Consider the following 27429-nt stretch of genomic DNA (forward strand, 5'->3'; position numbering starts at 1 on the left):
GGAAAAATTATGTGACTATTGCACTGTCTTTTAGTTTTTCAGATCACTTATTATTTCATTAAGAAAATATCTTTTGAAAGGTGAAAAGGTCAGTCTATTTTTAATAATAATATGAAGCACAGAATGGTAAAGTGGGTTCTACACAAAAATGCTGTAATATTTGGATATAGGAATATGAAACTACTGATTACCAGTATTTGGAAATAAATGGATTTTGTTCAAAAGTGATCTGAAATGTCCCAGTTAGACCAATCATCATTGCCTCTGAAAAGGAAGCAAAACTGAAGTAATTTTTAAAGGCTTGTTCTAAGAGTGGTTCGATACTTCCTTCAGTAATTGTGTTTATGAGCCACGGCTGGTGCCTGCAGATAACTGATTAGCCGTTAAAAGTTGGTTTCCCAAAGAGATATGTTTTTATTAGTTTGCTTAAATACCAGTGAACCAGATTGGTCCTTTATCTGATAGGTTACCCCAGGAGGACCCTAGGTCCTTGATGTGGTGGACAGATACCTCAGAGGAGGGGAGAGCACACACAGACCCCAGAATGACTGGTGCTGCTTCTCAGGCTTGCACTTGTTCATAGGCCTGCTGCCTCTGTATGTGGGCTCTTATTGCAAAGACCCATTTCTGCTCACCTTTCTGCTGCGCTTTATCACTTGAGAACCTCTTACTAAAAACTTTTGACATAACTGGGAAAACTGAGTTTTAGCAATTGCCAGGCAAGGTTTATATTCTAGTAAATTTAAATCAGGCTTCTAATCCACATTGAAAATTGGTGATAACATATTTCAGAATTTTGTCTAGTAGAGCATTTTACTTATATTGACACATGTTTATGAAACTTGTTTTAGTGAGTTGTTTCCTAATCCTCAAGGAAATCATATCATCTGGCCAGATTAAAATTCTTAAAGCAGTCCTCCAGAGTACTACCAAGATAATGACAGTGCTTTTGATAAAGCATAAGAAGGTTAGAAAGAGATTTGGTGCCTTCCCCACCACCCGCAATATAGCCTTTTAGACTGACAAAATCTGAATAAAGATAGGCCATGATGGTCTGAATCTGGCAAAACCAACTCCATGTGAAGACTGCCATCGCCTACTGAGGCTGTCCCTTTGCTCTGTTCCAAGCAGCACTCTGCCCTATGATACTGCAGACACCAGTGTTCCGCCGGGCCCCTTCCATGGCCTTGCCATAGTTAGGATGCTGTTTCTTACACCCAAAGAAAATCTCTTCCTGCTAGAACCTAGCCTGTTTTCTCTATTTCTGTCTGCTTTCTGGAAATGCAAGACCTTCAGTTAGCATTCCACTTAAAATAACCACTGTTGTATTTTAAAATAATTAAGTTCACCTCATTCTCTTGCTTTAGGCATTTGAATCATGTCTGTTGTTCTTCCCTAAACCTTTGCCAATTTCACTACATCATTCTCAGAATATGATTTATTTTTTGAAAAAGATACAGCATTATATAGCCAGTGATCTCATTGGCTCTCTAATTAATATCAGGTGATTTCTAATTTTGCCATAACTCTTCTTTCCTATAAATATTGCACATTCTTTTCATATATTCTTTAAAGAGCAATTATAAACACTTATGAATTATAAATAGTATTTCATGGAGCATCAGCTGGCATCATCTGTTGATCCAAATTAAAGCCTTTCCAAACATCTTCTGGGAGGAAAAAATTGCATACCATGTGTATTGTTACATAACCAGTTCCACAGTCAGAATTCTACTATTGGGCTGATTGGATTAAATAGCACAAGAGCAGAGATATTTTTGCCAAGAATTTGTTTGGGGAAGGCAGTGTTTTCTGTTGCTACCGAGTGTAAAATCCTGTTTCAGTATCTAATATTGATTTATTCACTAACCAGGCAAACCATGTGAGTGGATGGAGAATTGTAAAGCTGGAAGAGTCCTTGAGAGGTCAGAGTGCATAAGGCATTCTGTGAATCATCCAAGACAGATGGTTGTTGGTTTCCTTCTTCATAGTCTTTCAGTAAACAGATGCAAACATTCCTTCAGTCATCTTCCTAGCATCCTAAATCAGTCTTTAAAATATGATTTAAGCATTGTATGACATTTTTTAACTCTTAACAAAAATAAACAATGCCTTTTCTACCATTATGGAAAAAAAAATTGCTTAGGAGTGAAATAGCAGGCAGAGGGGGAAAGGAAATGTCCAACAGTGCCTTTTAGTGAACTGGCTGATTTTTTTTTTTTTTCTTTTGCAGATCGTTACCCAGTTCAGGCAAGCCTGATGTTCCCTGTTCTCTCTACATGAAGGAGCTTCAAGGTTTCATTGTCAGAGTTATGAATGACTACTTTAAACACTTTGAATGCTCGGATTTTGTCTTTGACAACACTGAAGCTATTGCCCAAAGAGCCATCGAACTTTTTATCCGCAATGCCAGTCTCATTAGACCTCTTGGTGAAGGTGGGAAAATGCGACTTGCTGCTGATTTTGCGCAGGTAAAAAGGGAAAATATTTCAACCTCAGTATTATCCATTTAAATAAAAGACCATCTGTGTATTATTCAGTGTTTTAAAGAATTGAAACATGAAGAAAAGTAAAAGTAAACTTAATAGGTAAAAAAGGAAAGAATTTAAAGCTACTTTCGTACAAGATATTTTTTACTTTAACAAAAGAATCGTCACTCCTCTTTGATAGTTCAAGGTACATCAAGTAGCTCATTCCACAGTAAAGTAACATTTCCCATTTTTCATAATATGGGACTTTCTCACGATTTTATTATCCTGCCAGGTCAGTAATGGTAAGAATAACTGATTAACCTTGTTGGAAAATAATGAAGAGAATGAAATTTATCCTTCAGAGTGGGAAAGCGCAGTCTGCTCTCATGTAAAGAGGAGCTCCAACACATGTGCGGTCCTCCAGGGTCAGTTCAGCATTCCAGGGCAGGTTCTAATTCGTTTACATGTACAGAGGTCCAGGTAGATTGTTTGATCCTCATCTGTTAAATAAGAATACCTTTCTTATGCACGGTCAGCCTTAAAGTCATTCCACACTATCTGATGTGAATGAAGTAGAGTCACATTAAAATAGCAGAATAATAATCAGCTCTTATGGAAAGGTTTTTTTTCCCTTTGTCCTTTAGAGAGACTTTTAAAAAAGCCTTATAAATATAGTATCAGAAGCAGATAAGAACTACCTCACAAATCTGCTTTCATTAAAAAAAAAATTAGAAACAAATAATTTGTATTTACATAGCATGTCAAAGGTGAACTCATTTTTTTAAGCCTTTGAAAGCTGTTAGCCCTACTGGTCTAAACAGTAATCCAAATGGATTATTCCCAGTGGTGTGCCCCATCCTCCCTGTTTATAAAGGTAGACAAGTTGTAATATCCCTCCTCGTTATTCCTGTGCGTATCTGGGATCAAGTCTTGGTTCATATTCCTGCTCCCAGGAAAGAATGTGTTGGGCTACTTACACCAGGCAGGGGTTTTAGAGGCTCCTTCACACCCAGCAGTTACAACAAGGTACATATCCTGATTTTCAAGAACCAGGCTGTCTTCATGTTAATTGGTCTAGAGTTAGTCATTTTCATCCCCAAATGATATGCCCGAGACCACTAAGTCAGAGTAAGGAGCCTTCCTTTGTGAAATATGCCTTTAGTAACCTCCGCGTGACAATGCTTATGTCTCCTTTGTGTGGCTCCTGTTACCCTTTCCATTTTTGTCAATTTAGTTCTTAGGCACCTGTACATTTGGTTGTTACAAGTAAACTTCAGCTTAAAGATAATTATGTGTCGTGTCACACTTGTGGGTATGGCAAATTTTGGGGGGTTGCAGGGGTCACAGGCTGATTATCAAATGAAAGCACAGTGATGTACCAAGGCCTGCTCATATTTGTTACAGACACTGTGAGCTGTACCCCAGTGAGTGTCTGTTCTTTCTTCCCCCTTTCCTCCTTCATTTTGTTTTTCTTTCCCTGTCCTCTTCTCTCTCCTGGGCTCCCTCCCCCACCGGTTTATTTGCATTCTGCTCCAGCTGGTTCTTGAGTCACTTTCCTGGAGGCAGCACTTCAAGTCCAATTAGAGTGGCAGCCGAGCAGGAGATGGCCGACATGAGAGTGCTGCGGGAAGAAGGCTTTTTTTTGTTTATTTTAATGATATATCCCCTTATGAGTCCCAGGAGTTGGAGAGTGCTATCCTGTGACCCTTGCTATCACAGCCGGCACCTGCTTAAAATGCCTAGCTTCCAGGGGCAGGATTGAGCTTCTACCTTCCTTGAACCACACATTCAGAATTTTATTTTATTTGGCATTTCCTGCTTTCTGAAGTGTTGCCCATGAATCAGACCTTTTTCCAGGTCCCTTCTCTTAAGATAAATGAAATGCATCAATCGTTATTATATACTAACATTATGCACCAAGGCCACCTCTGTTTTCCATCTCTTACTCAGTGTTAGAGTATGTTTTCCAGCCCTGCAGTGACCCTGGTGGCTGCACCCTCTGTGAGCTGATTCCTTCACTCCTGGACAATGTCCCTGCTTCACAACACCCTGCCCCTCACTGTGCGGCTTCTTCCCAGCCCTGCAGGTCATGGGCAGTGGAATGACAGGCACAGGCACTTTGGAAGTTAGTCGTGGGTGTGGCCAGCAGCTTTGGCAAATATTCCAGCTATTGTATCTTTTCCTATATTTTACAAATATTAAAGTGAGTTTGGGGCTTCATTTCATTTAATGTAGTTTCTTACCACAACTACAACTATGTGATATTCTACCTCAGCTTTTGTACTTGGTTGGAAATACTTTTCTGAGGTAAGTCAAAACACTTAGATGGCATTACCCTGATATTTATATTCATGACAGGCATCACCTGGGACTAGAAAGCCTTTTGGCTGCCTCATTACTGAAAGTTCTATCAACTTGTATTCAAAATTAAAGAAAACCATAGCAGCTATTGGAATCAAGAACACACTTATCCTTGATGGGTTTCAAAAAAAGTTCTTTTGATAAAAGTGCCTGCTATTCTGGCATAAATAACAGAAAGAGGAAGAACTCAGAAGAGAGTAGTTTGGGATTACTGATAATTATTAGTCATCAAGTCCAGTTTGCAAAGGCAGATAGATAATGATATATCTATGATATATCTATTTATATATCTATATATCTTTTTAAAGATTTATGTAGGAATCCTAACGTCTCTTCACTGGCACCATTACACAGGTGAAAGAGAAAATATTTTCAGGGAGCCATCTGGTGGGTTCATGATGAGGAACGTGCCCAGCGCATAGCCCCTTAGGAATCAGGTCATGGGCATGAGGTGGTTTCCTCATGGTAATTAATTCCCTGCTGTGACCACATGGTCTCTGGGTTTACACTGATCACACAGCAATCCTCAAGCACTAGGCTTGTCCAAGCCACTGGGGTTCTGCTGATGCAGAATCTCTCTGGGGACCTGTCCACACTGTCCTTTGAACCACACATTCCCCTCTGCTCCTCAATTGTGTTTCTTTCCCAGAGAGAAGGATGGTGTTTTTAAAAAAAAAAAATTAACGTTTTATTTATTTATTTTTGGCTGTGCTGGGTCTCTTGCTGCGCAGGCTTTTCTCCAGTTGTGGCGAGTGGGGGCTTCTCGCTAGTTGCTGGGCTTCTTATTGCAGTGGCTTCTCTTATTTCAGAGCACAGCCTATACCACATGTGGGCTCAAAAGCTGTGGCTTCTGGGCCCTAGAGCACAGGTTCAGTAGTTGTGGCATGGGCTTAGTTGTTCCGCGGCTTGTGGGTTCTTCCCAGATCAGGGATCGAGCCTGTGTCTCCTGCACAGGCTCACAAATTCTTAACCACCAAGCCACCAGGGAATCCCTAGAGAAGGATGACTTTTGATGTTGGCATTAAATTATTTACTCAGTGGCATTCTGAGCAGTTTCTGTTTATTTCTGGTTCCCTTTAAATATATATTTATATCTCTCTTGCTTTTTGCCTGAAAATGATAAATTTAGGGGGAAAATCTGCAAATAATCAAGATTCTAATTCCTGTTGCCTTTCCTTCTGAACAGTGTCAGGGCAGGAATGCCCAGGAGTATCTGAAGATGCCCTGTGGTTAGCCAGATGTCCGCGGTGGGCATGGAGCAGCTATGTAATTAGTTAACCATGCCTGCTGCTAACTGTTTGTTGCCTCCAAACAGGAGAGCTGGAGAGAGGCAGTTGCAGGTGCCGTTTTGTATCGACAGCTAACGGCAGAGTTACCTCTAAAAGGAACACTCCTGCCCTTCAGAAGCATGGCCTTTATTGTTTAGTGGAACTCTGGTGGAAGAAAATGGTTTTTAGTACCCTAGAGGTCCTTGATGGATGAAAAATTTATGTTAAACATTTAACATTTTGAAATTGTCATATGGCATAGAAATCTCCTGCAGTCATCAGAGATGACACAGCCATTTGAGGTCATATTCTCATGCTGTAATTTTCTCCTAGCTGTTTTATTTAACATTCAGTCCTGCTCAAGTGCTAAGGCAAAGGTTGTTGGCTGTAATCTTTGAAAATGATAAAGCCCACTGGGGTAACTAAAAAAAAAAATTGACAAATTTCAGTGTGTAAAAAATCATTATAAATGCACCTCCACAGAGAAACAGACGGGCATAGGTACATGTTACAAATCACATTTTTACTTTGTGCTCACTGTAAAATAAGTACTACATTCTGTAGGAAACCAGAAACTCCTATCTAAACTGAATAGGTCCCAAGGAACAGCCCATTGCCCACAGTCTTCAAGAACATTGGCTTGAAACTGCTCTCTTTTGTCATGTTGGAAAGAATCTGACTTTTCTTTGTCAGATTTCTCTTTTTATTTACTTATTCTTTTGTGTTTTAGAAAGTTTGTTGACCATGTAAAGTCTCCCTCTAGGACATACAGTACACTCTGTGTCTTCTGTATGCTGAGAGAGAAATCCACCAGTCACGAGTCACCCTCAGGACCATCTGAAGAAAGGAAGCTGCTTTGTAATTTTCCCCTGACACTCAGTTCACACAGTTGATTTCACACTTGTTTGTTGTTTCTCTTAATAATAATCAATATGTGTGTGCATCTGTGTTTACACACACAGATCTCTCATAAGCTAGATGAGTGAAGATTATATTATTTAAATATTTATCCTCTTCAATAAATTTGAGAGCTCCTCAGAGGTAAGACTGTCTAATTCATCTTCTTATCTCCATTTCTAGTTTGGTGCCTGATAATTAGTAGGGAGTAAAAAATATTTCTCAAATGAGTGATTACGTCTCCATGGTCTTCCAATGGCAAGAAGATTTGAATAGTTTTTCAGAAAGATGGCCAGCAAGACAGATACCCCATTTTTCATTCATATGTTTTTCTTGAAGAAAGATGTTGATTTACCAGGGAGCAGGCTTTTCTCAGAAATTTTCTAAACTATTCTTTACCAGGTTTCTGTTCATAGCAAGCATAGTGAAATGGCTTACCATCTGCCATATATGCAAAAACTTTGCATATTCACTTGGTAGATAAAGAACAGGTAACCTAAAATTCCAATTAATGACAACATTTCCAGTCAAAGGAGGAAAATAAAGAGAAGTAGTAGTTGCTGAATTCTTCAGTCAGGAAGCAAATTAATCCACTTAACAATTTAAAAGGGGGAAATTAAAAAAAAATAGTAATTGCTGACACTTAATAAGCACTTACTATATGGCGTGCATATAGTGCTTTGTGAAATTATCTATTTTGTTTGCATAATTTTATGATGGGTATTATCTGTGTTTGACAGATGAGGAACTTGGAACATAAAGAGGTTAAGCCCAGAGCCACACAACTAGTCACTGTAGATCAGAAACTGACACACATGTGCTGCCTCCAGAGTCAGTGCTTTTAATCGCTTTTCACCAGCCTGCTGAAAACTGTCATCATTTCTGTTTAATAGAAAAAGACTTGTGATGCTCACTTAAAGTACAGACACATAGGCAGTCTTGAAAACATTTCTTTTTCTGATTTTTCAATGGAGAAAAAAAATCTAAACCTTCTCCTCACACACAACAAAAGCTGCTTTTCTATTCCTGAAGGAATTATCTTATGACCTTTTTAGTAAATAAATGCAAAAGCTATCCAAGTTCTTGCCTTTTAATAAACTTGACATTCAGAACTGCCTTACAGTGCAGATCCAATTAAGTTTACTTCAAGCTGCAACTTTCTGTGATCCAAGTGGGTCCCCAGTTCACTTCAAGATTCTGATATAAAAAGCTGTGGGATATCTTTTAATATTTCAGATGGAGTTGGCTGTGGGTCCATTCTGCAGAAGAGTATCTGATTTGGGAAAGTCGTATCGAATGCTGAGGTCATTCAGGTGAGGCATAATTCTGTTATCACTGTTAATATAGCCATACCCTATTAGCAGATAAATCCTTTCCTATTCACGTTGATCTACATGAAATTGCCCTTATTCAACCATTTTGTGATATACAGCAAATAATGGCACTTTCATATGGTTCATCTTGAAAGTTATCCAAACCAGAAATTTATAATGTTGTATTTAATAAGGTGTGTGTGTGTGTGTATTGCAGTTCAGTTGCAGTTCACAAGATTGAGCTGTTAAATTTTTTATTATACTCTTCCTAGGGGAATTTTTTAAATTCTCCATTCTTACAGAAATATATTGAATAATACCAGGCAGTTCATAACTATATAGACATCTTTTTCTGGAAATGTTATTGGTTGTTTTATCATTTCCAACCCAGTCTACTTATAAAAAGGTTATAGGCTGCATGCCATTAAAAAAACAAAGACAAACTGTTAGATAGAGTATTTGAAGAACCGAGTTTAGTGTTGAAATGCAGAGAATGACTGTAAATGTAGTAGATACTTTAAGGTAACCGTGGCTAATGCAATTGAGCACAAAATTTGGGATTGAACTTCCTAGAAATCAATTCAAAACGAAAAATGAGTTAATTCAAACCCATGATCTAAGAATGTATCAATTTAATAGGAAAATCCTTTTCAGTGCTAAATGCTTAGGTAGACCTTTTACCAACTCAAATTTTAAGGACCATTGAATAGCTTAATGTCTAGGTCTTAAGTATCAGATTTTAGAAAATAAAAAGATGTTGTGCATATGGCTGTTTATTCAATAAGCTAGACTTCCCAAACTTTTCACTTCATGGCACACATAGAAAGAGAGCCAAGGAGATCAGCATAATAGTTATAACTTGTGACTGAAGCATGCCAGATGGATGGGAAGCCTTGATGTCACCTATCCATAATATCCTGGAGCGTGGTGTTTTTTAATATTTCTTTCTAAAGATAGGTAAGAGAGTCCAGGCATGTGGCTTTCTATAAACTGACTCAATACTAGAAACTAGAATAATCAATAAGTAGTATATTCTTTAAAAGGTTGCTTCACTCTCTTATGTCAATAGCACTTGAAATATAAGAACCTAAGGTTGTTGATTGAAAGGGGAGGCTTATCCTTTTCTTTGCCTATGTGTACTTGGCAAAGATATTTTTAATGCCAATACAAGAGCCTGAACTTGTATTTTTCTCAAATGCCTTATGTGTACAAAGTTGGATTTCAGAAAAAGTGGGGTCACAAGTGTTTCAGATACCTTCTTTGGATTAGCTCATACCTTTTATAAGTATTTAAATATTTTGGAAGCCTTTGGGTTTGGCACCACCAAATATGGACAAGTTGAAAGAGGCACTGAGCTTACTGATCTTCCAGTCATCTCTATGTACCATTAAAAACAACCTGCCGGGGTCCTACCCGGTGGATCCAGGGTAATTCGAAGGGGAGATGGAGTAGGCGAGGAAAAACTTACTTATTTAGAAATATAAAAGAGAGATTAGGAAAGAATAGTGTAGTGGGAAATTTAGTGGAGAAAAGATGCTGAATAACTTGGTTTACATGGAAAACTAATAAAGTTCCAAGACAAGGAACTTGCACTGTCTACATTAGGCCACTGGCGCCCACTTGAATAGCGGAGGGTGCCCCATCTTAGGCTCCCTCTCATGTGGATCTTAGAAGCCAGGGCAGATCTTAGAAGCCAGGGCAAGTAAGTAGACTCAGAGAGCCTCCATGCCCTAGATGGGAATTCAGCCTGAAAAGGAGAGGGAGGGAGAGGGAGAGAGAGAGAGAGATTAGACACGGGGGGGAGCCAGATTTCCAAGAAACCAGTTTCAGAAGCTGGTCTGAGAAACTGGTCCATCCTTTATTGTCCAGAAACGCCTTTTATACTTTTTATTGTACATAGAGATCAATGGATGATACAAACTTATGCAGTGTCAGCAGCCCTGACTCTTATCGAGACCAGGCTTTCTCTTTGCATACCTAGTTGTATACACAAGTCTTAGGTAATTTACATCATCTTCTGGCCAGAAGGACAATTAACATTTTACGGCCTTTTCTGATAAGGGTTTGTCAACCAGAAGACTTATTTGCCTTAATAGTGTTGTTCTTCCCAAAGTCTGGTACCACTCTCAGAAAGTACTAAATAAAGTTACATTCTTACATAGCAAGGATACAACAATTTATAACAAGGAAAAGGAGTACAGTGATTTATAACAAAGAGAAAAGTAATTAACTCAAAAGTCTAGTGTTGCTAACATCAAAACTACTATATTCCTTTTTCTGTATCCTGATTACATTGATTAATATCCTCCCAGGTGCCTAAAAGATAAAAGATATGGAGGCCTGGCAGCAGTCATTGACTCAACAGTGAAACCCATCACCAGTATAATTTTTAGCTCTTTAGAAAAGGCTCTGTATCTTTAAGATGCTTTAAGCTTTGTGCCTCTCACAAATTGTAAAAGTCCGGGCAGACTGGTCAGGTAAGTTAGAAAGTCATCAAAGGGGTTTAAACCGAGACATTCTTTTTATATGCAGGAGACTGTTAACTGGAGCCCTAAGTTAATTCCTTTTAGAGGCAGAAGAGTGGAAAGCACAGTACAGTAAGGCAGGCAGACTCTGGTTTTGGGGGGTAGATGTTCAGGAAAATCCAGGGGGATCCCCTGAAGCCAGATCACGCCTTTGCATATGTCTGGCTTCCATCCTCATGACCTTTGCCACAGGCGGGATTCCTCATGCTGGCTCCCGGCAACAACCTTAATAAAACTCCTATAAAGAGATGGTTGCATGGCATCACTGACTCAATGGACATGAGTTTGGGTAAACTCCAGGAGTTGGTGACGGACGGGGAGGCCTGGCATGCTGCAATCCATGGGGTCACAAAGAGTCAGACACAACTGAGCAACTGAACTGAACTGAACTGAAAATTACTTACTCTGAGTAAGATGGAAACACAGCAGTCCCAGTTGGATGATAAAATGCTGCCCTGAGTCACAGAATCTTAGCATGCTAGAGGACATTAACCAACTAGTTATTTTAAAAGGCATGGAAAAAGCCATGATTTGGGATTTGCTAGTTTAAGATTAGATAAATATTTTTGATAGTCCTGTCTCCCATATTTGGTTGATTATTCCACATGCATGTATTAAAACAGTGTTTATCTTCCCATTTGCTAATGCAAGACAATCTTTATCCAGGTACTTGCTGTTGTTTTTTTCACTTTTTGGCCCTGCTACGCAGCATGTGGGAACTTAATTCCCCAACCAGGAATCGAACCTGTTCCCCCTACGATGGAAGTGCAGAGTCTTAACTGCTGGATCAGCAAGGAAGTCCCTATCCAAGTGCTTTTAAAGTTGTGTCACAGTATGGAGATGCATGTTCTGAGGGTTTCACATAAGATTTTCTGTCAACCCACCCCAGTTTCCACATGAGAAAAAGAAACTTTAAAGGAGTGTTTAAAGTTAGAATAGTAACACCTTTTAGTATCTATTTAGGGAATAAAAAATTAATGATTGGTGTATAATTTTTTTTAATCCTTGGGTTTTTATAACTACCTTCTGTCTTGAGGCAATGGTCAATCTAGATGTGTTTCAAAACTTCAACTCTCACAGTAAGAGAGATTTTATGTTCAGTTCAGTTCAGTCGCTCAGTCGTGTCTAGCCAGGGAAAGGTTTTACGACCTGTCTTTGGAGAAGAGAGATGACAGTTCTGCTGCCTCTGCCTGTAAACGTGATTGAGCAAGGCCCTGGCCCTGCCAGTTTCTCTGCAGTTGTCCTCAGAGGGGAGTTGACTTACAACAGCATGCCGATGTGGAAGTCCTGCAGAGGCCCTTCCTAGAGAGGAGTCAGTCAGTACAGAGTCCTCTTTATTCCAGTAACTCACTTCTAGGCCCTCCTCTTGCTTCCTGCAAAAGCTTGATAAGAGGTCCGTATCTTCTCCAGAACTTAGTCCTGAGCAGTTGCAGTGGCAGGGCCCACTCTTGTTCATCTTCTTGTCTGTGCTGTGACAAGGAAAAGGCATCATCTAGTGGTCATTTCCATAACTGAGCTGGACTCTTGTTCCTGGACTGAAGGTTCTAAGTCATATCCAAACCAGCTCAGTGGCCATCAGTAGGAAACTGGCTAAAATAGGCCACATTCATCGGATCAAATATATGCAGCCAATTAAAAACTTATACTGTTAGTTAATGTCCAAGAAAAAGAAAAATACTTTCTGGTGTATCAGAAAATGAAAAAAAAGACTACTCACCAGTATATACAATAGGCATCCCTGCTGTTTTAAAAATAATGACCTGTGGCTTTGGAGAGAAGTCAAGGATGAGCATCAAAATATTACCTTTGGAGAGTAGCATTGTTTCTAGTGGTTTTTTTTAAAAGAGATTCCTAAATTTTTCTAATTTTTTGCTTTGGTTGTTGTATATTTAAAGTTAGAAATGTCAACAAATATATTTAAAAATTCCTCTTAGAGTATTTCTCCCATTTAAAAATAACAAGTGAGCCTAAAAATAACATAAAATATACTAAAATATTATATAGTAAGGGGTTGGGGGGCAAGAAAGACAGCCAGACAACCAAAGCCCCAGCAGATTTAGAGGCAGTGGCTACAGGAGGGGCAACAGGCCCAGTGCCAGGGAGGGTGACAGAGCCGGGCGGGGCGCCTCCAGCCTGGACCTCAGGTGCAGCCTCCCCCTCTCCCCAGACACCCTCGCCTTGGCAAGCAACCCCTTCCTCCATCAGGCAGCCATCTGCCTCAGGGCGTTCTCCTTGATGGTGATATTAGTGGACTCTTTAATTAGGCCGGTGAGCTTCTTGCATGCATTTCCATTTTCCTGTCTACATTAGAGTTTCTCAGGCAGCCGGAATCTTCTACCCCAGAGAGAAGGCTGCCTCAGAAAGCTGCTGACGTTAGGAACTTGCCCCTGGGTATTTGTGGTGTAGCTGCACACGGGACGCGTGAGCCCCCATCTTTGTCCGTCCCTCTGCAGCATGGTGGTGTGCCCCACGTGCCGTTCGTGTGGGAGGTTACCTTGCCTCCACCTGGCCAAGGGCCTGACCGAGCAGATCACTAAAGACCCTGCCTTCTGTCAGGCCCCAGCATCCTCACTCCCCAGGGAACAGCCTGGTCCCTGAATTACATTCACAGCCTGCTCTGCTGAAAGCCTCCTCAGATTTAATGAAAAAGCACTGAGAGCTGTCAGGAGATAGAGGCTGTTCTGATGGGTCTGTTAGCATGTGGGGCACTGGAGAAGGGGACTCTGTAGAAGTAACTCAACAGAGTGTAGCGTTCACGTCAGCTGTCTTCAGCTGGAGGAATGGTGAGGGTTCCCCATAGCTACAGTTTACCTCCCTGATCACCTGATCCTTGAGATTCAGGGCAAGGTCTGGCCTGTGTGTCTGTAGACCCGAGGGTGGCCATCTCCACAGCTCCCAGCCCCAGGACCCCAGGTGGGCTCTGCTCCTCCTTTCCACTTAGGCCACGCTCTGTAGTCACGATTTCCGTGTTCTTAATTCCAAGTTTCTGATGTCAGCATTGGAGCCAGAAGGCAGCCACATCTGGGGCTTGGTTTGCTTTGCTGCCTGCCAGTACTTCAGCAGTTCCGGGAGCTCCCGGGTGAACATGCAGGGCTGGACGTTTCATTTTTGTCTTCTTTATTCAAGAGTCATTGTTTAGTTATTTGTTGTACGTTAGCCTTGTCCTGGGATTTTCTCCTTCCATCTTCAGGACGACAGTTGAGAGTCGGGGGCTCATTCGGGGCTGAGGGGTCAGTTTTCAGACTGCATGTGTGAGAGCTGTGAGCTGTGGGGCTACATTTGAGACCCCCGGCCTGCCTGACCCCACCGCCCATGCTCGCAGCCACCATGCCCGATGTCTTATTCCAGAAGTTCTCCTTTGTTCTTACTGGGACGGGTCCTAGCACACAGTGTGAAACATCCAGGTAAACATTAGAAAGTGTTACAGACCATCTAGGCCCCCGCTCTGGCCATGCCCTCCTGATCTGAAATGCCCTGTCTCCCTGACTTCCGCTGCAGACAGCCTGCCAGGAGATGCCTCAGGAGTCTTGAACCACGTGTGCACTTTTATTCCTAGAGAATGTCTGAAATCCCCACCTCCTTTCCATCCTAGTCCCCTGGGACAACCTTGGACTCTTAAGACAGGGACCTGGGAGGCCTCTCACCTCTCTGCTCTGAGCCCTGACTCACCCCCAGGCATCAGCCTCCTGTTTTGTCCTCTCCTGGGACACACAGCCCTTCCAGCCACTATATGTGGACCTCTTCCCATCTCTCTGAAACTCACACCACGTCCAGTGCAGGGAGAAGTCCTGTGTCCTCCCCGCCCCCTCATTTCTATGCTGATTCCGGATCTCAGTAGTCTGGCCTCCGTCCTGGCCCCTCACCGAAAGCAGCTTTGGAGTCGGGGTGGCGGTAGGCAGCAGACAGCACAGACCGTCTCGGACGCTGGCTGTGGACATGCGCACAGGAGGACTTGGGTCTTGCTCCACCTCAGAACTGGCCTTAACAGAAGACTAACAGCTGCACAGATCCCTTAAATGTGGAGATCTCTACTAGAAGCATAATTTTTTTTTCTAATGAGACCTAATACTTGATTAATGAAGACTGCTAGCTGCCTATGAAGTTTAACCTTGAAAGCGCTGCTATTTGGAGTATTTTTTCAGAATGATTTTGTGGCATTGGGCTGTCTGCATTCTGTAGCATCTTAATTTGTTTCCTTTTGTTCCTTGTATCACCTCAGATGGTGATACATTTTTTGAACTCACTGGTATTTCAGATTCCACCTGCAATCAGGGAGGATGGGAGTTTCATGCTGTGTTCTTTCGGCTTCTTAAAACAAGCACCACAAACAAAATAGCTGCAGTCAGTGTTTACAGGTAATTGTGTCAGTGAGGCATAATACCAAGTCAAATCCAGTTTTGCTTCCCATGGCTTTTTTGGCAGTCCTGTTAGTGGCCACATTTGGTCTCGGCAGAAAAAGAACATCTGTGACTCAGAGCTCCAAAGGGACAGATGATTGACCAAAAGATGCTATTTCAAAATGAGCTGGTTTCTCCCAGGCTTTGCCCTATGCTGGTTTCACCAGCAGCAGCCACATGCATAGCTCAGCTGGGCTGCTGGATGGGGCACGTTTCAGATCGTTTCTCCCTCCCTGTCTCCTTCCCACTCCCTTTCTCACCCTTCTTCCCTTTCCATCCTTGTAGTGTTTGTATTGATGGATGGGACTTCCCTGGCGGTCCAGTGGCCGGGACTCAGCACTGTCACTGCTATGGGCCTGGGCTCAGTCCCTGGTCAGGGAACGAAGATCCTGCAAGCCACATGGCACAGCCTCTGTGTGTGTGTGTGTGTCTGTGTGTGTGTGTGTGTGTGTGTGTGGCACAACCTCTGTGTGTGTGTATGGGGGGGGCACAGCCTGTGTGTGTGTGTGTGTGTGTGGCACAGCCTCTGTGTGTGTGTGGCATAGCCTGTGTGTGTGTGTGTGGCATAGCCTGTGTGTGTGTGTGTGGCATAGCCTGTGTGTGTGTGGGGCACAGCCTGTGTGTGTGTGGGGTACAGCCTGTGTGTGTGTGTGTGTGTGGCACAGCCTCTGTGTGTGTGTGTGTGTGTGTGTACAAACACAGATATTCAAACTGCAAAACTAATTTAATTGCTGTAGATAAGTTGTTTCAAATTTGACTTCACATTCCTGAAGCCAAAGATAAAAGAGGAACAGAATCCGCTATGTAATTCCCATTTTCAGAAAGAAGAAAATGTATCAGTTCTTTGGAAAATAGTTTCGTGTTTCATTCTAAACCGTTTGTACGTGGGGCTTCAGATAGTGAGCACTGAGACAGACTAGGGACCGAAATACCTGGTCATCTTCCTGTCACATGGCAGAAAGGATTCCATCTGGCTGCTTTTCAGTGAGTTGAGGACTGTCTTACAGGACTGGCCCTGCCCTGGCTCTCCTGTCATCAGCCAGGGTTCCCGGTGAATCCTCCCATGTCACATGCCATAGCAAAGAGTGGGCTTTACTAGGGCAGGGGAGGACCCTCACCGGACCAGGGGTGGCTGGAGAGAGGGGAAGGCATGAGCTCCCCGTCTTGGCACATGGCTCCGGGTGGCCTTTCACATGTGCCGGACCTGCAGGGTGAGCCCATGACCCAGTAGAGGAACCCCCTCCCGACTGGCTCTTCCCCCTGTTTAGTTCTAACCTGGAAACAGTCATGTCAGTGGTGCTCTTGGCCCCTGGCTGGACTTGGAGGATGGGGATGTCAGCTGTTCAGCTCCTGAGGACCTCAGGCTGTGAGGCGTTTTCAGCTTCCCCTGCCAGAGCAGGTCTGCCGGCTATAGGAAGTGGAGCTCTGGGGTGTACTGCCATCCCCTCCATCCAGAGTCAGCTTCCAGAGGCCTCTGAGACCATGCCAGTCATCACCCCACAGGACCTTTCAGGTCATGCCAGGTGAAAATAATTCCACGAGAGAGTGTGATGAGATGGTTCAAGTAGGTGGGTGACTGGAGATCCACTTTGACCCATAGAGAGAATCTGGGGTTCCTAAATAGATACTAACTGCATAGCCTTTAGACAGTGTACTGGGAACATTCATTTGCTCAAGTTATCACATTGGAGCTGCTGACAGTTTCAAGTTGTGCTTTCTCCAAGGGGTCTTTGTTTCTCTCTGAGAGTAAGTCTGTTCTAAAAATAGATGCATAGCCGCTCCAGTTGATACCCTGAAAGAGGCTGCTGTGCAAAATGAAGTTCGAGTCTGTGTTCTGCCCTTTCCTGGCTTTTACTTGCTCTCTTCCTCCTAGTTTACTTATCTGTAAAATGGGGGTGTAACAGTGCCTACCTGATAGGGTTGTTTGGAGGAATAAATGAGTTCGCATTTAAAAAGCTTTTCATATGTGCTCTATGTGGTTAAAACTGGGAGCTTTGCTCCTATGGAGATGGGATTTTCCACGCACGAGAGAATGACTTACAGGGATGCCTCCAGGCAAACCAAAAGTTCCCACAGCAACGTTTTCATACCTGAGTAGGTGCTGAATGTGTTGCCTACAACCTGCAGCATAGAACCCCGTGAGGTGATTGACCTTGAGAATCTTTGAGGTAAGTGTACCTCCCAAGGCTATGGGAAGACCCTAGTCTTGCTCCCACGGAGGACCTGGATCACAGCTTTATGAATGTCTGCTAACAGCACAACTGAACTGAAGAGTTTCCACAGTAGCTGAAGACTATAAATTACAGAATGATGTTGTTTTATAGAACAGTTGAAGTTGGAAAAATTCCTACAAGGGATAAATTTTACTTGCTTCACTCAGTCATATCTGGCTCTTATGGGGCCTCATGGACTGTAGCCCACCAGGCTCCTCTGTCCATGGGATTTCCCAGGCAATACTGGAGTGGGTTGCCATTTCCTTCTCCAGGGGATCTTCCCCACCGAGGGATTGAACTCACGTCTCCTGGTTGGCAAGCGTATTCTTTGCCACTGAGCCTCCTGGGAGGCCCCAAATTTTACTTACAGAATAGTTAATATAAAGACATTCTTTCCAATAGTATTCTGGATCCAGCCAGAACCAGCTGTCTGGTGAGAGCTCTCCTGACTCTTGAGTGAGCTGTCACTGTGGTGAGGAAGCTCGTCCTGCTTTGTGCAGGCCCTTGGCTATAGACTGGAGTGAATAACATGGCGTGAAGTGCGAGGCCAGGGTACAGAGCTGTTGTACAGGCTTCAGAATCTCTGCTCAGTCAGATGTTGCCATCTTACCTCTTGAGATTCAGCCTCTACAGCTTGGCCTTTATCAGAGCCCAAAGCCAAGGAGGAGTCAGTAAAGGTTTCAAATTATTTTTGCCTGCATTTTGACAAGGTAGTAGGTGGTTAGCAACAGGGTAGATTTGCCTGCAGGTTCCTGTAAAATGCAAGCAGGCGTACACTGGAGATATTACAGGTTCGGTTCTAGCCCACTGCCTCACAGTAACTCTCAGAGTAAAGCCAGTCACATGGATTGTTTGGTTTCCCAGTGCTTATTAAAGCTATGTTTAAACTATCCTCTAGTTAATTAAGGATGTAGTAACATTATGTCTAAAAACATTGTATATATCTTAATTAAAAATATTGCTAAAAAAAGATGCTAACCATCATCTGACACCACAGAGCAGGGTTGCACAAACCTTCAGTTTGTAAAAAATAAAAAGCAAACGAAAAAACCCCCACCAAATCTGTGAAGCACAGTAAAATGAAACGAGCCTATCTTGGATGGTAACCTGGACACACAGTGTTTTAGAAGAGAGGGATGTCCAGTGGGGTAATAATTTCATGTATATATAAGGATATAATTTCCCTTTGAAAGCTGTATAGAAAATGATCAAATTTATCCACATTAGCTTATAGCCCATGCTGCTGCTGCTGCTGCTGCTAAGTCGCTTCAGTCGTGTCCGACTCTGTGCGACCCCATAGACGGCAGCCCACCAGGCTCCTCCGTCCTTGGCCCATGGGAGGATTATATATAAAATAGAAGCTGAAAGTTTTGGCTACCGTTAGAACCTTTTAGTTAGAATTACTTGAAGGCTTTAACTGTGTGCTTTCATTTTAGCCTGTTATCAAATGAGCTCTAAGGGGGGGTTTGCTGAATCACCTTGAAGTAAAGTCAGACCCAAAGGCAGTGAGTTGGGGGCCAAGGAAGGAGCTGAAGGGGGGGTCAGCCTACATGTGTGTGTCTGTGTGTGTGTGTGTTAGGCTAAGAAATGGTCAAGAATTATCCAGTCTAGGAAGACTGCTGTTATTCATTGTATTATGTATTATGCTATTATACTAATGCTAATATGCTATTATGATTCTTCTACTGAGTCACCTCTTTCCATATTGAACAGCATTAAATGACTTCTGCATTTCCTTCATTTAGACCACTGCTCTTCCAGACAAGTGAACATGTGGCCAGCAGCCCTGCACTGGGGGACATAATTCCATTCAGCATCATTATTCAGTTTTTGTTCACAAGAGCACCCCCTGAGCTGAAATCCCCCTTCCAGGTAAGGAGCTGAAGCCAGAATCCTCTTACTTGTCTTCCTTCTGAACTCAGTGAGTGTGGGGGACTCCCCCAACCCCACCCCTAACTCACTGAAGGTTCTGGCCTTCTCCTGCCAAGAGAAGTCATGAATTTGTGTCTTAGCAGCGAATGATTCAGCAGGGAAGATTCCCACTACCCAGGCCCTACTTTCTCATCAATGTATAGATCACCTGCCGCATCTAGAATTAGCCCTTTAAATAACAGTGACACAGGTAATTTATGTTCATAAAGGTTTTTTGACAGAGGCCCCATTTCCTTTGCTGACCCACCTTCCATTGACAAACCCGAAAGGCCCCCTGGGGCTGGGAAGGTGCACCAAGGGCCGTGCTGCCCACCTCTGAGGCCGGTGTCTGGGATCCTCTGACCCGGGAGTCCCAGAGGAACCCACGAACGCCCCACAGGATAGGACAGGGTGTAGCCACTCTTCTCTGACTGTGTTTCCACCCGCAGAGGGCAGAGTGGTCGCACGCACGCTTCTCTCAGTGGCTGGATGATCACCCTTCTGAAAAGGACAGGCTCCTCCTCATCAGGTAAAGCCACGTGTGGCGGGTGCGCCTGCGTGTTCTCAAAGCCTGGGGCCTGGGGGGACGCTGGGGAGGAGTGGGGCCCAGGCAGGTGTCCACATGGTGCGCCCGGGCCTCACCTGCCGAGCGCCGCCAGGAGAGCTGGTGGCCCAGCGGGCTTTGCTTTCCGTGTCCCTTGCATCCGCTAGTGCTGTCCTGTGCCTGATGCAGCCTAAGAACCTTGCACTTTGAAAACCATCCTCAGCTATGAAGCGACTCCTGGCCTTGGCTCCGCATTTTCCGCTCCATTTCCATGTGGGGCAGCTACTGAAGTGGTGGAGCGCAGGTGCGAGTAAACGTTGGCATAGTTGCTAGTGGACGCCCCGCAGCCTGGTGCCTCTCAGGTGTATTTCTGCACGTGTGCACGCACATGCAGACACACACACCCCGCGTACCCCCGCACACACACACACGCACCCTGCGCACACCTACCATGCTCAGGGAAGGATGTTTCCACCCTCTATGTGTATGCCCACACTCCATGCACCCCCGCACGCACACACCCCACACACACACCTGCCATGCTCAGGGAGGGATGTTTCCACCCTCTACGTGTATGCACACCCCCCACGCACCCCCACACGAACACACGCACCCTGCGCACACCTACCATGCTCAGGGAAGGATGTTTCCACCCTCTACGTGTATGCACACCCCCCATGCACACCTGCCATGCTCAGGGAGGGATGTTTCCACCCTCTACGTGTATGCACACCCCCCACCCACCCCTGCACGCACACACCCCCCGTGCACACCTGCCATGCTCAGGGAGGGATGTTTCCATTGTCACATATGCACAGACACCGCGTGCCCCTGCACGCACACACCCCCAACGCACACCTGCCACGCTCAGGGAGGGATGTTTCCATTGTCACATATGCACAGACACCGCACGCCCCCGCACACACATACCTGCACACCCCTGCATGCGCATACATGTACATACACACATACACACACCCCGCGCACCCCCACCATGGGTGCATGAAGCAGGGAGGGACGCGTCCACCGTCACATGTAACTTATTAAGCATCTCTCCTGCATCAGCACCGTTCCTTTGAAATTTCTCTCACCAAGACCTTCTGAGACCTCTTAGCCACCAAATCCCAGTGTTTCTGTATCACTCTGCAGCTTTAGCTGAAATTGACCACCACTTCTTCAAACTCATCCCCTGACCAACTCCACACATTTTTATTAATGCCCACTATGTGCAAGGCCCTTAGGACACAAAGCAAGCCAAGATAGGCCCTGCCTTCTCGGCTCTTTCCTGACCCCTTGGTTGTTTGTTCCTGCTCTGACCTCTGTGACTGCTTTTCCCTCAGTCTCGTTTTCGGAATTGTCTTCTCCTGCCCACTCCTTGAATGCCATTGCCTCCCACGGTGTGTCTCTGGCTCCTCTTCCTTCATGTCCAGCCTGTGTTTCGGTTCCCCAGTGAGCTCCCTCAGGCCGGTGACTCTAGCGGCTCTTCTGTCCTGGGGCCCCGGGACTGTGGTGCATCTTGGTTGCTCGGGGTCTCAGGCCAGCAGAGTTGCATGTCACCACTCAAAATCCCACAGAAATCTCAACCCCAAAATATCAAAAATTAATCATTTTTCCTCTCAAACCTGCTCATTCTCCTAGACTCACCATCTTGGCTGGGGTATCACTGTCACCTGTATTCAGCCAAGCTAGAAAACCTTTAAGCCATCATCCACCTCCTTGGTCACCCTCATTCTCCAAAGCCCATCAGCTGTACCTCTTAAATCACCCTGGGAACCATCCTCAGCTCTTTGAAGGGCTCCTAATGCTGCTGGTCTGGGCAACAGCACCAAACATGTTCGCCTAGGCCTGAACTCGGGGTGAGTTGGGTTGTCCAAGGGCAGTGTGGGGCTCGTGTGTGAAGCGATTCTCAACTGTGCCGGCACCCGAGAGTCAGTTACAAAGCTGTGAAAAATCCTGGTGTTGAGACCACACCCTCAACTCCCTCAGAATCTCTGGGGTTGGGTCCTGGTGTCAGGATTTCTTCAAGTGGCTTGGGCAGCTCTTTATAGCATCAGTTCAGTTCAGTTCAGTCGCTCAGTCGTGTCCAACTCTTTGCGACCCCATGAATTGCAGCACACCAGGCCTCCCTGTCCATCACCAACTCCCAGAGTCTACCCAAACCCATGTCCATTGAGTCAGTGACGCCATCCAGCCATCTCATCCTCGGTCGTCCCCTTCTCCTCCTGCCCCCAATCCCTCCCAGCATCAGGGTCTTTTCCAATGAGTCAACTCTTCGCATGAGGTGGCCAAAGTACTAGAATTTCAGCTTTAGCATCATTCCTTCCAAAGAAATCCCAGGGCTGATCTCCTTCAGAATGGACTGGTTGGATCTCCTTGCAGTCCAAGGGACTCTCAAGAGTCTTCTCCAACACCACAGTTCAAAAGCATCAATTCTTCGGCGCTCAGCTTTCTTCACAGTCCGACTCTCACATCCATACATGACCACTGGAAAAACCATAGTATTTACAGCATAGCCAGGACTAAAACCGAGTTGCCAGGTGAGAAGGAAGGAAGGAAGCTGTGGGAGGTCATGGGAGGAAACGGCAGCCCACCAGGTCCTGGGAGGGGAACTGAGCTCAAGCATGGTGACTGGAGCCCAGGGAGCCCCCGGCCCCGCCTGCGCCTGTGTGGGTACAGTGGAGCTTGGCCTGCACCTGCTCTTCTTCCTTGCTGTCTGCTACCCTCTCAGCCAAGAGCATCTGATCCAGAAACCGGGCAGGATGTGCGGTGATCTGTCACCATCAGCGCAGTGTCTGGTTAAACTGGTTTCAGAAAAGGCTTCAGGTGCGAATGAGGGACTCCGCTTGGGGCTACTGTGGGGGTTGTGATGTCTGTGAGTTTCCCCTGAGGCCCGTAGACTTGCCCAGCTGCAGCGCACCGGGTGATAGAAGAGGACTCAGGACTCAGTGAATCGAACAGGGTGCATTTTTGTCTCCTTGAAGGGTTGGATGGACTTCATCTACAGCAGTTGTCCTGCTGTGGGCACATCGCAGCTCTGTCTTCTTTTGCTTCTTTTTAAACATGTCTCCTGAGTGATATCATCAGCAGTGCTGTTGCTAAGCCTATATTTAGCAACCGAAAATCACGCTCAGAAATACTGTCATGCTTTCTGAAGAAGGCCTGCCCATCACTGCACACATGGCTGCGATTAGAGCCTTCCACCCTGAGCGAGGAGTGAAGCCCTCCTTGAGGGATTTCAAAACACTGCTTCTCCTCCAGCCCAGGCTGGTGGCAGGGAGGGGCGCTTTGTCCTAGAGTACACTCTTCTTGTCTGTCATTGCAAAACTGGTTTCGTCCCTGCATACTGAAGCACCACTGGATGAATTTCTTGCCCCTGTAGATAAACCCAGGGTGAGTACTGTCCTTTAAATGTCAGTAAATTTGTTTTAGCTTTGGGGCAAACCTTGCTGTAGACTCATCTGCTGCTCCCGGCATGGTGTGTTGTCATAAGTAGGGCAGATCGAGGGTACAGCAACTACTGCGGAACTAATGGCAAGTAATGACCTCTCTTCTGCCTTCCTTTTGACGCCAGATATTTTCTCTAGAGCTTGAATGAATCCTAGTCAACTTAATAAACAGTGACTCCTGGGGCCTTGTGGGGTAAGTGGGGACAGTGGGGAAGAAGGCACCTCCCCAGCCCCCAGCAGACAGGCGTGTGTGCCCACGGCGGGAGGGCGGCAGCGGGAGAGCCTGCAAGTGTTGCCTGTGTTCTCCACAAAGGTGAAGGCTGAGGTTTTGATGCAAAGATTCCTCAAGCTCTGCAGAAGAGGTAGGATTGGCCGCAAACCCACCAGCTCTTGATACTGGCAGTGGGGCAGCGGCTGTTTTCTGGCCTCCCTGCCTTTGCTCCTCCTGACTCTCGGTAGGGGAGCACCTTTATGGTGTCACAACTGTCTACAGACTTTATTTGCTGATTGGTACTTTGCATCTGTACGATTGTCAGTTCTTTGTGCCAAGTGCATCCTTGGACCCCGCCCCCCACCCTCCTGCAGGCATCCAGGACCCACAGACTGGGAACGATTCCCTCAGCTCCTCCACTTCTATAGGACCACACAACCCCTATGGATGGAAGGTGAAGTTTGGTCTCATAGGAGCTGATGTTCCGGTGGCACGAGATCCCTACCCATTCTGGGAACTGGGTGCCTAAGATGAGATCCTGGGGTGGACGGAGCCAGGGGAGAGCCTGTGAAGGCATAGGTAGTTTTTTAAGTCATTTATGTGTTTTAGTATTAAGCACACTGATATTTCATGGCTGACAAAAATCAGTTTGGTTTCTATAAAAATCTCCACGTATATCACAATGCAGTGTTGTCAACACCACCCCTTCCTCTACTAAATGTTTGCAGAATTCCTGTGCTTTTTCTTCAATAAGGATAAGTTTAATAATCTTCCTATTTTGGATACAAATCAGAGTTGAGAGTCTTACATAATGTTTGGCCCAATTTCCAAGAAAGCTGATGTTTTTTGCTCAGGCAAATGAAGTAATATAATAATTGCTTGAAAATCTTGCTCTGATTTTACGTGGGAGGGCAGCTTTAATCCTTTTTCTCTCCATAGTTCTCATAGTGTTTTTGATGAACAAAACCGAAAGCACTAACCACACTGATTTCTGTTCTTCCCCATACTGTGTGGTTTTATGTAATGTCTCACCGTTTTAAAGCAGACAAAACTGCTACATGGATTTTTGTTCAAATATTAGATAAAATGACTCTAACCCTCTAACCCATTCACTGCAGAATGATGACAGTCTGTGAATTTCAGTGCTCTGATTTCTTAGGCTGATACATCCACACCATCGACCGTCTCAGACAGTGGGCCCTTGGGGGTTTCTCTGCTGTGTGAGAGTCTGCAGGGCCTGCCCGGTGGGAGTGGGCCGAGTGCCTGGGATGCCATGGCAACTGGAATAGTATCACTAAAAGAAGCACGTTCTCCTCACAGAGAAACGGCTTCGTTTAAGCCTCGGCTTTGACGTGAATAAGGCATCTCGCAGAACATTGCTCTCTCAGGGCATTCATTAGATTTCATTTTGCGCGCATGTACTTTTGCGGATCCCCTACACTCATGCTTCTCTTCTATTTACTTTTTTCAGCGCTTTTGTCCTTTTCATCATAGTCCTATCTTCCTGTATCTAATTCATTTTTAAAATTCATTCACTGTGCATTTGTCAAGCACTAGTCCTGGGGCTACATTCATGCATGAAACAGTTGTTAATCATAAGAGTGAAACTACCCAGCACAGAGACCCTTGCACTGCAGTGTGATCATGCGGGCAGAAGGGTAAAGACCTGCCCTTTATGTAGAGAATCCGAGGCCATCAGGAGTGCAGTGAGGGGACCTCCCTGGTGGTCCAGTGGCTAAGACTCTGAGCTCCCAATGCAGAGGTGCAGTGGGAAAACTGTTGGAGGGCTTCATAGGTGCAGAGGTGTACCTAGGAGAGCCAGGTGCCTCACAGGGCAAGCCTTTAATTCTAACTAAATCTTGTGGGTATTCTTCCCACTTTGCCGATGGACAGGTCAAGACACAGTCTAGATCACAGAGCTTGGTCGGGAGGCAGAGCCTAATGTACCAGCTGTGCTTCTTAAAAAATATTTATGGTGGGGGCTGGGTCTTTATTGCTGTGCATGGGCTTTCTCGAGTTTCGGTGAGCAGGGGCTGCCCTCTAGCTGCGGTGCCTGGGCTTCTCAATGCTGCGGGCTGTAGAGTGCACACTCAGTAGCTGTGGCACACAGACTTGGTTGCCCTGCAGCATGTGGGATCCTCCTGAATCAGAGATGGAACCCACATCTGCGTTGGCAGATAGATTCTTAACCACTGGGCCACCAGGGAGGTCCCCAGCTGTGCCTGCCAGGCTTCCACACCCCCCACCCCCACCCCGTACCCTGCTGGTTTCTGGGTTGATTACTTTATTGTGAATGGTGAAGTATGAAGCCGGCTTTCAGAGATCCATCCCCAAAAGCTGGGGTCCTGCTAAGCTGTGCTATTGGCGCAGAAGTCCTAGACTTTTCCACTTCTTGTGACTCCAGGGTGGTTTGTTTTGTGCTGCCTGGAGTCAGGAACTGCTAAGTCACTTCAGTCGTGTCCGACTCTGTGTGATCCCATAGACAGCAGCCCACCAGGCTCCCCCATCCCTGGGATTCTTCAGGCAAGAACACTGGAGTCAGGAAAGGCTTTATCAAAAACAAGGCACTTGAGCTGGCCCTAAGTAAAAGCTCTACAAGAAGTGGGGCGGGGTGGGGGCTTCCGTGTTGGCATTCCAAAGACAAGGACAGCTGGTCCCGAGGAAGGCTCTCACTAACTTAAAGACTGGCTCTCACTAACAATGAGATGGTGTGGACAAAGGGAAACAGGCCTTTTTTTGGAGCTCGACTTTATTTTAGAGTATTTGCACAGGCACCCCAATCTCTCAATGGGTGAGCATAGGGGTTGGGCTCTGCCTGTGTCGGTAACACAGACAGCAGAAATGAATGATTTGAGGGTCTTTTTAGGTACAGCAGAGGCTGGGACCCAGCAGTGACACAGTTGGGAACGGTTGGCAGTGAAACGTGTTCAGTGGAGTTGTGAACGTAGACACTGTCCCGGGGGCGGGAGGGCACGGCAGGAGGTGGACCACAGGCGGCCGCGCTGGCTATGGTGTGGCAGGTCCCCTAGCGCAGGGCTGATGGCACTGGGGTGACCACCACCCCCAAGGCTGCGCCAGTATTAGGGCACAAAATGGCAGGATTCAGACTGAAGCAAAGGTGGGAGGAGGGACCACATGTGGTAATATGTTGTTCAGTTATTAGGTCATGTCCTACTCTTGTTTCCCCATCGACTGTGGCACACCAGGCTCCTCTGCCCTTCACTATCTCCCTGAGTTCGCTCAAACTCCTGTCCATTGGGTCAGTGATGCCATCCAATCATCTCATCCTCTGTCGCCCCTTCTCCTCCTGCCTTCAGTCTTTCCCAGCATCAGGGTCTTTTACAATGAGTGGGCTCTTCGCATCTGGTGGCCACAGTATTGGAGCTTCAGCTTCAGCATCAGTCCTTCCAATGAATACTGAGGGTTGATTTCCTTTAGGATTGACTGGTTTGGTCTCCAGCACAATTTGAAAGCATCAATTCTTGGGTGCTCAGCCTTCTGTATGGTCCAACTCTCACATCTTTACATGACTACTGGAAAAGCCATAGCTTTGACTATACAGACCTTTTTCGGGCAAGTGATGGCTGTGCTTTTTAATACATCTAGGTTTGTCATAGATTTCCTTCCAAGGAGCAAGCGTCTTAAATTTTGTGGCTGCTGTCACCATTCACAGTGATTTTGGAGACCAAGAAAATACAATCTGCCAGTTTCCACTTTTTCCCCATCTATTTGCCATGAAGTGATGGGACTGGATGCCATGATTTTAATGTGTTGAATGTTGAGTTTTAATCCATCTTTTTCACTCTCTTTCATCAAGAAGCTCTTTAGTTCCTCTTTGCTTTCTGCCATTAGAGTGGTATCATCTGCATGTC

The 27429-nt window shown here is 45.2% G+C and overlaps 1 protein-coding gene across 1 annotated transcript in view; it reads left to right on the forward strand.

Moving 5' to 3' along the window:
• COG5 (component of oligomeric golgi complex 5) overlaps window positions 1-27429 on the forward strand; it is a 282487-nt gene that overhangs the window by 253173 nt on the left and 1885 nt on the right. The window contains exons 18-21 of the mRNA XM_005679133.3: window positions 2234-2471; window positions 8234-8310; window positions 19191-19317; window positions 19806-19885. Coding sequence (XP_005679190.2) covers window positions 2234-2471; window positions 8234-8310; window positions 19191-19317; window positions 19806-19885 — 522 coding nt within the window. The remainder of the gene's footprint in view (window positions 1-2233; window positions 2472-8233; window positions 8311-19190; window positions 19318-19805; window positions 19886-27429) is intronic.

This window comes from Capra hircus, chromosome 4, assembly GCF_001704415.2.
Source record: "Capra hircus breed San Clemente chromosome 4, ASM170441v1, whole genome shotgun sequence".
In the NCBI taxonomy this organism is placed as follows: Eukaryota; Metazoa; Chordata; class Mammalia; order Artiodactyla; family Bovidae; genus Capra; species Capra hircus.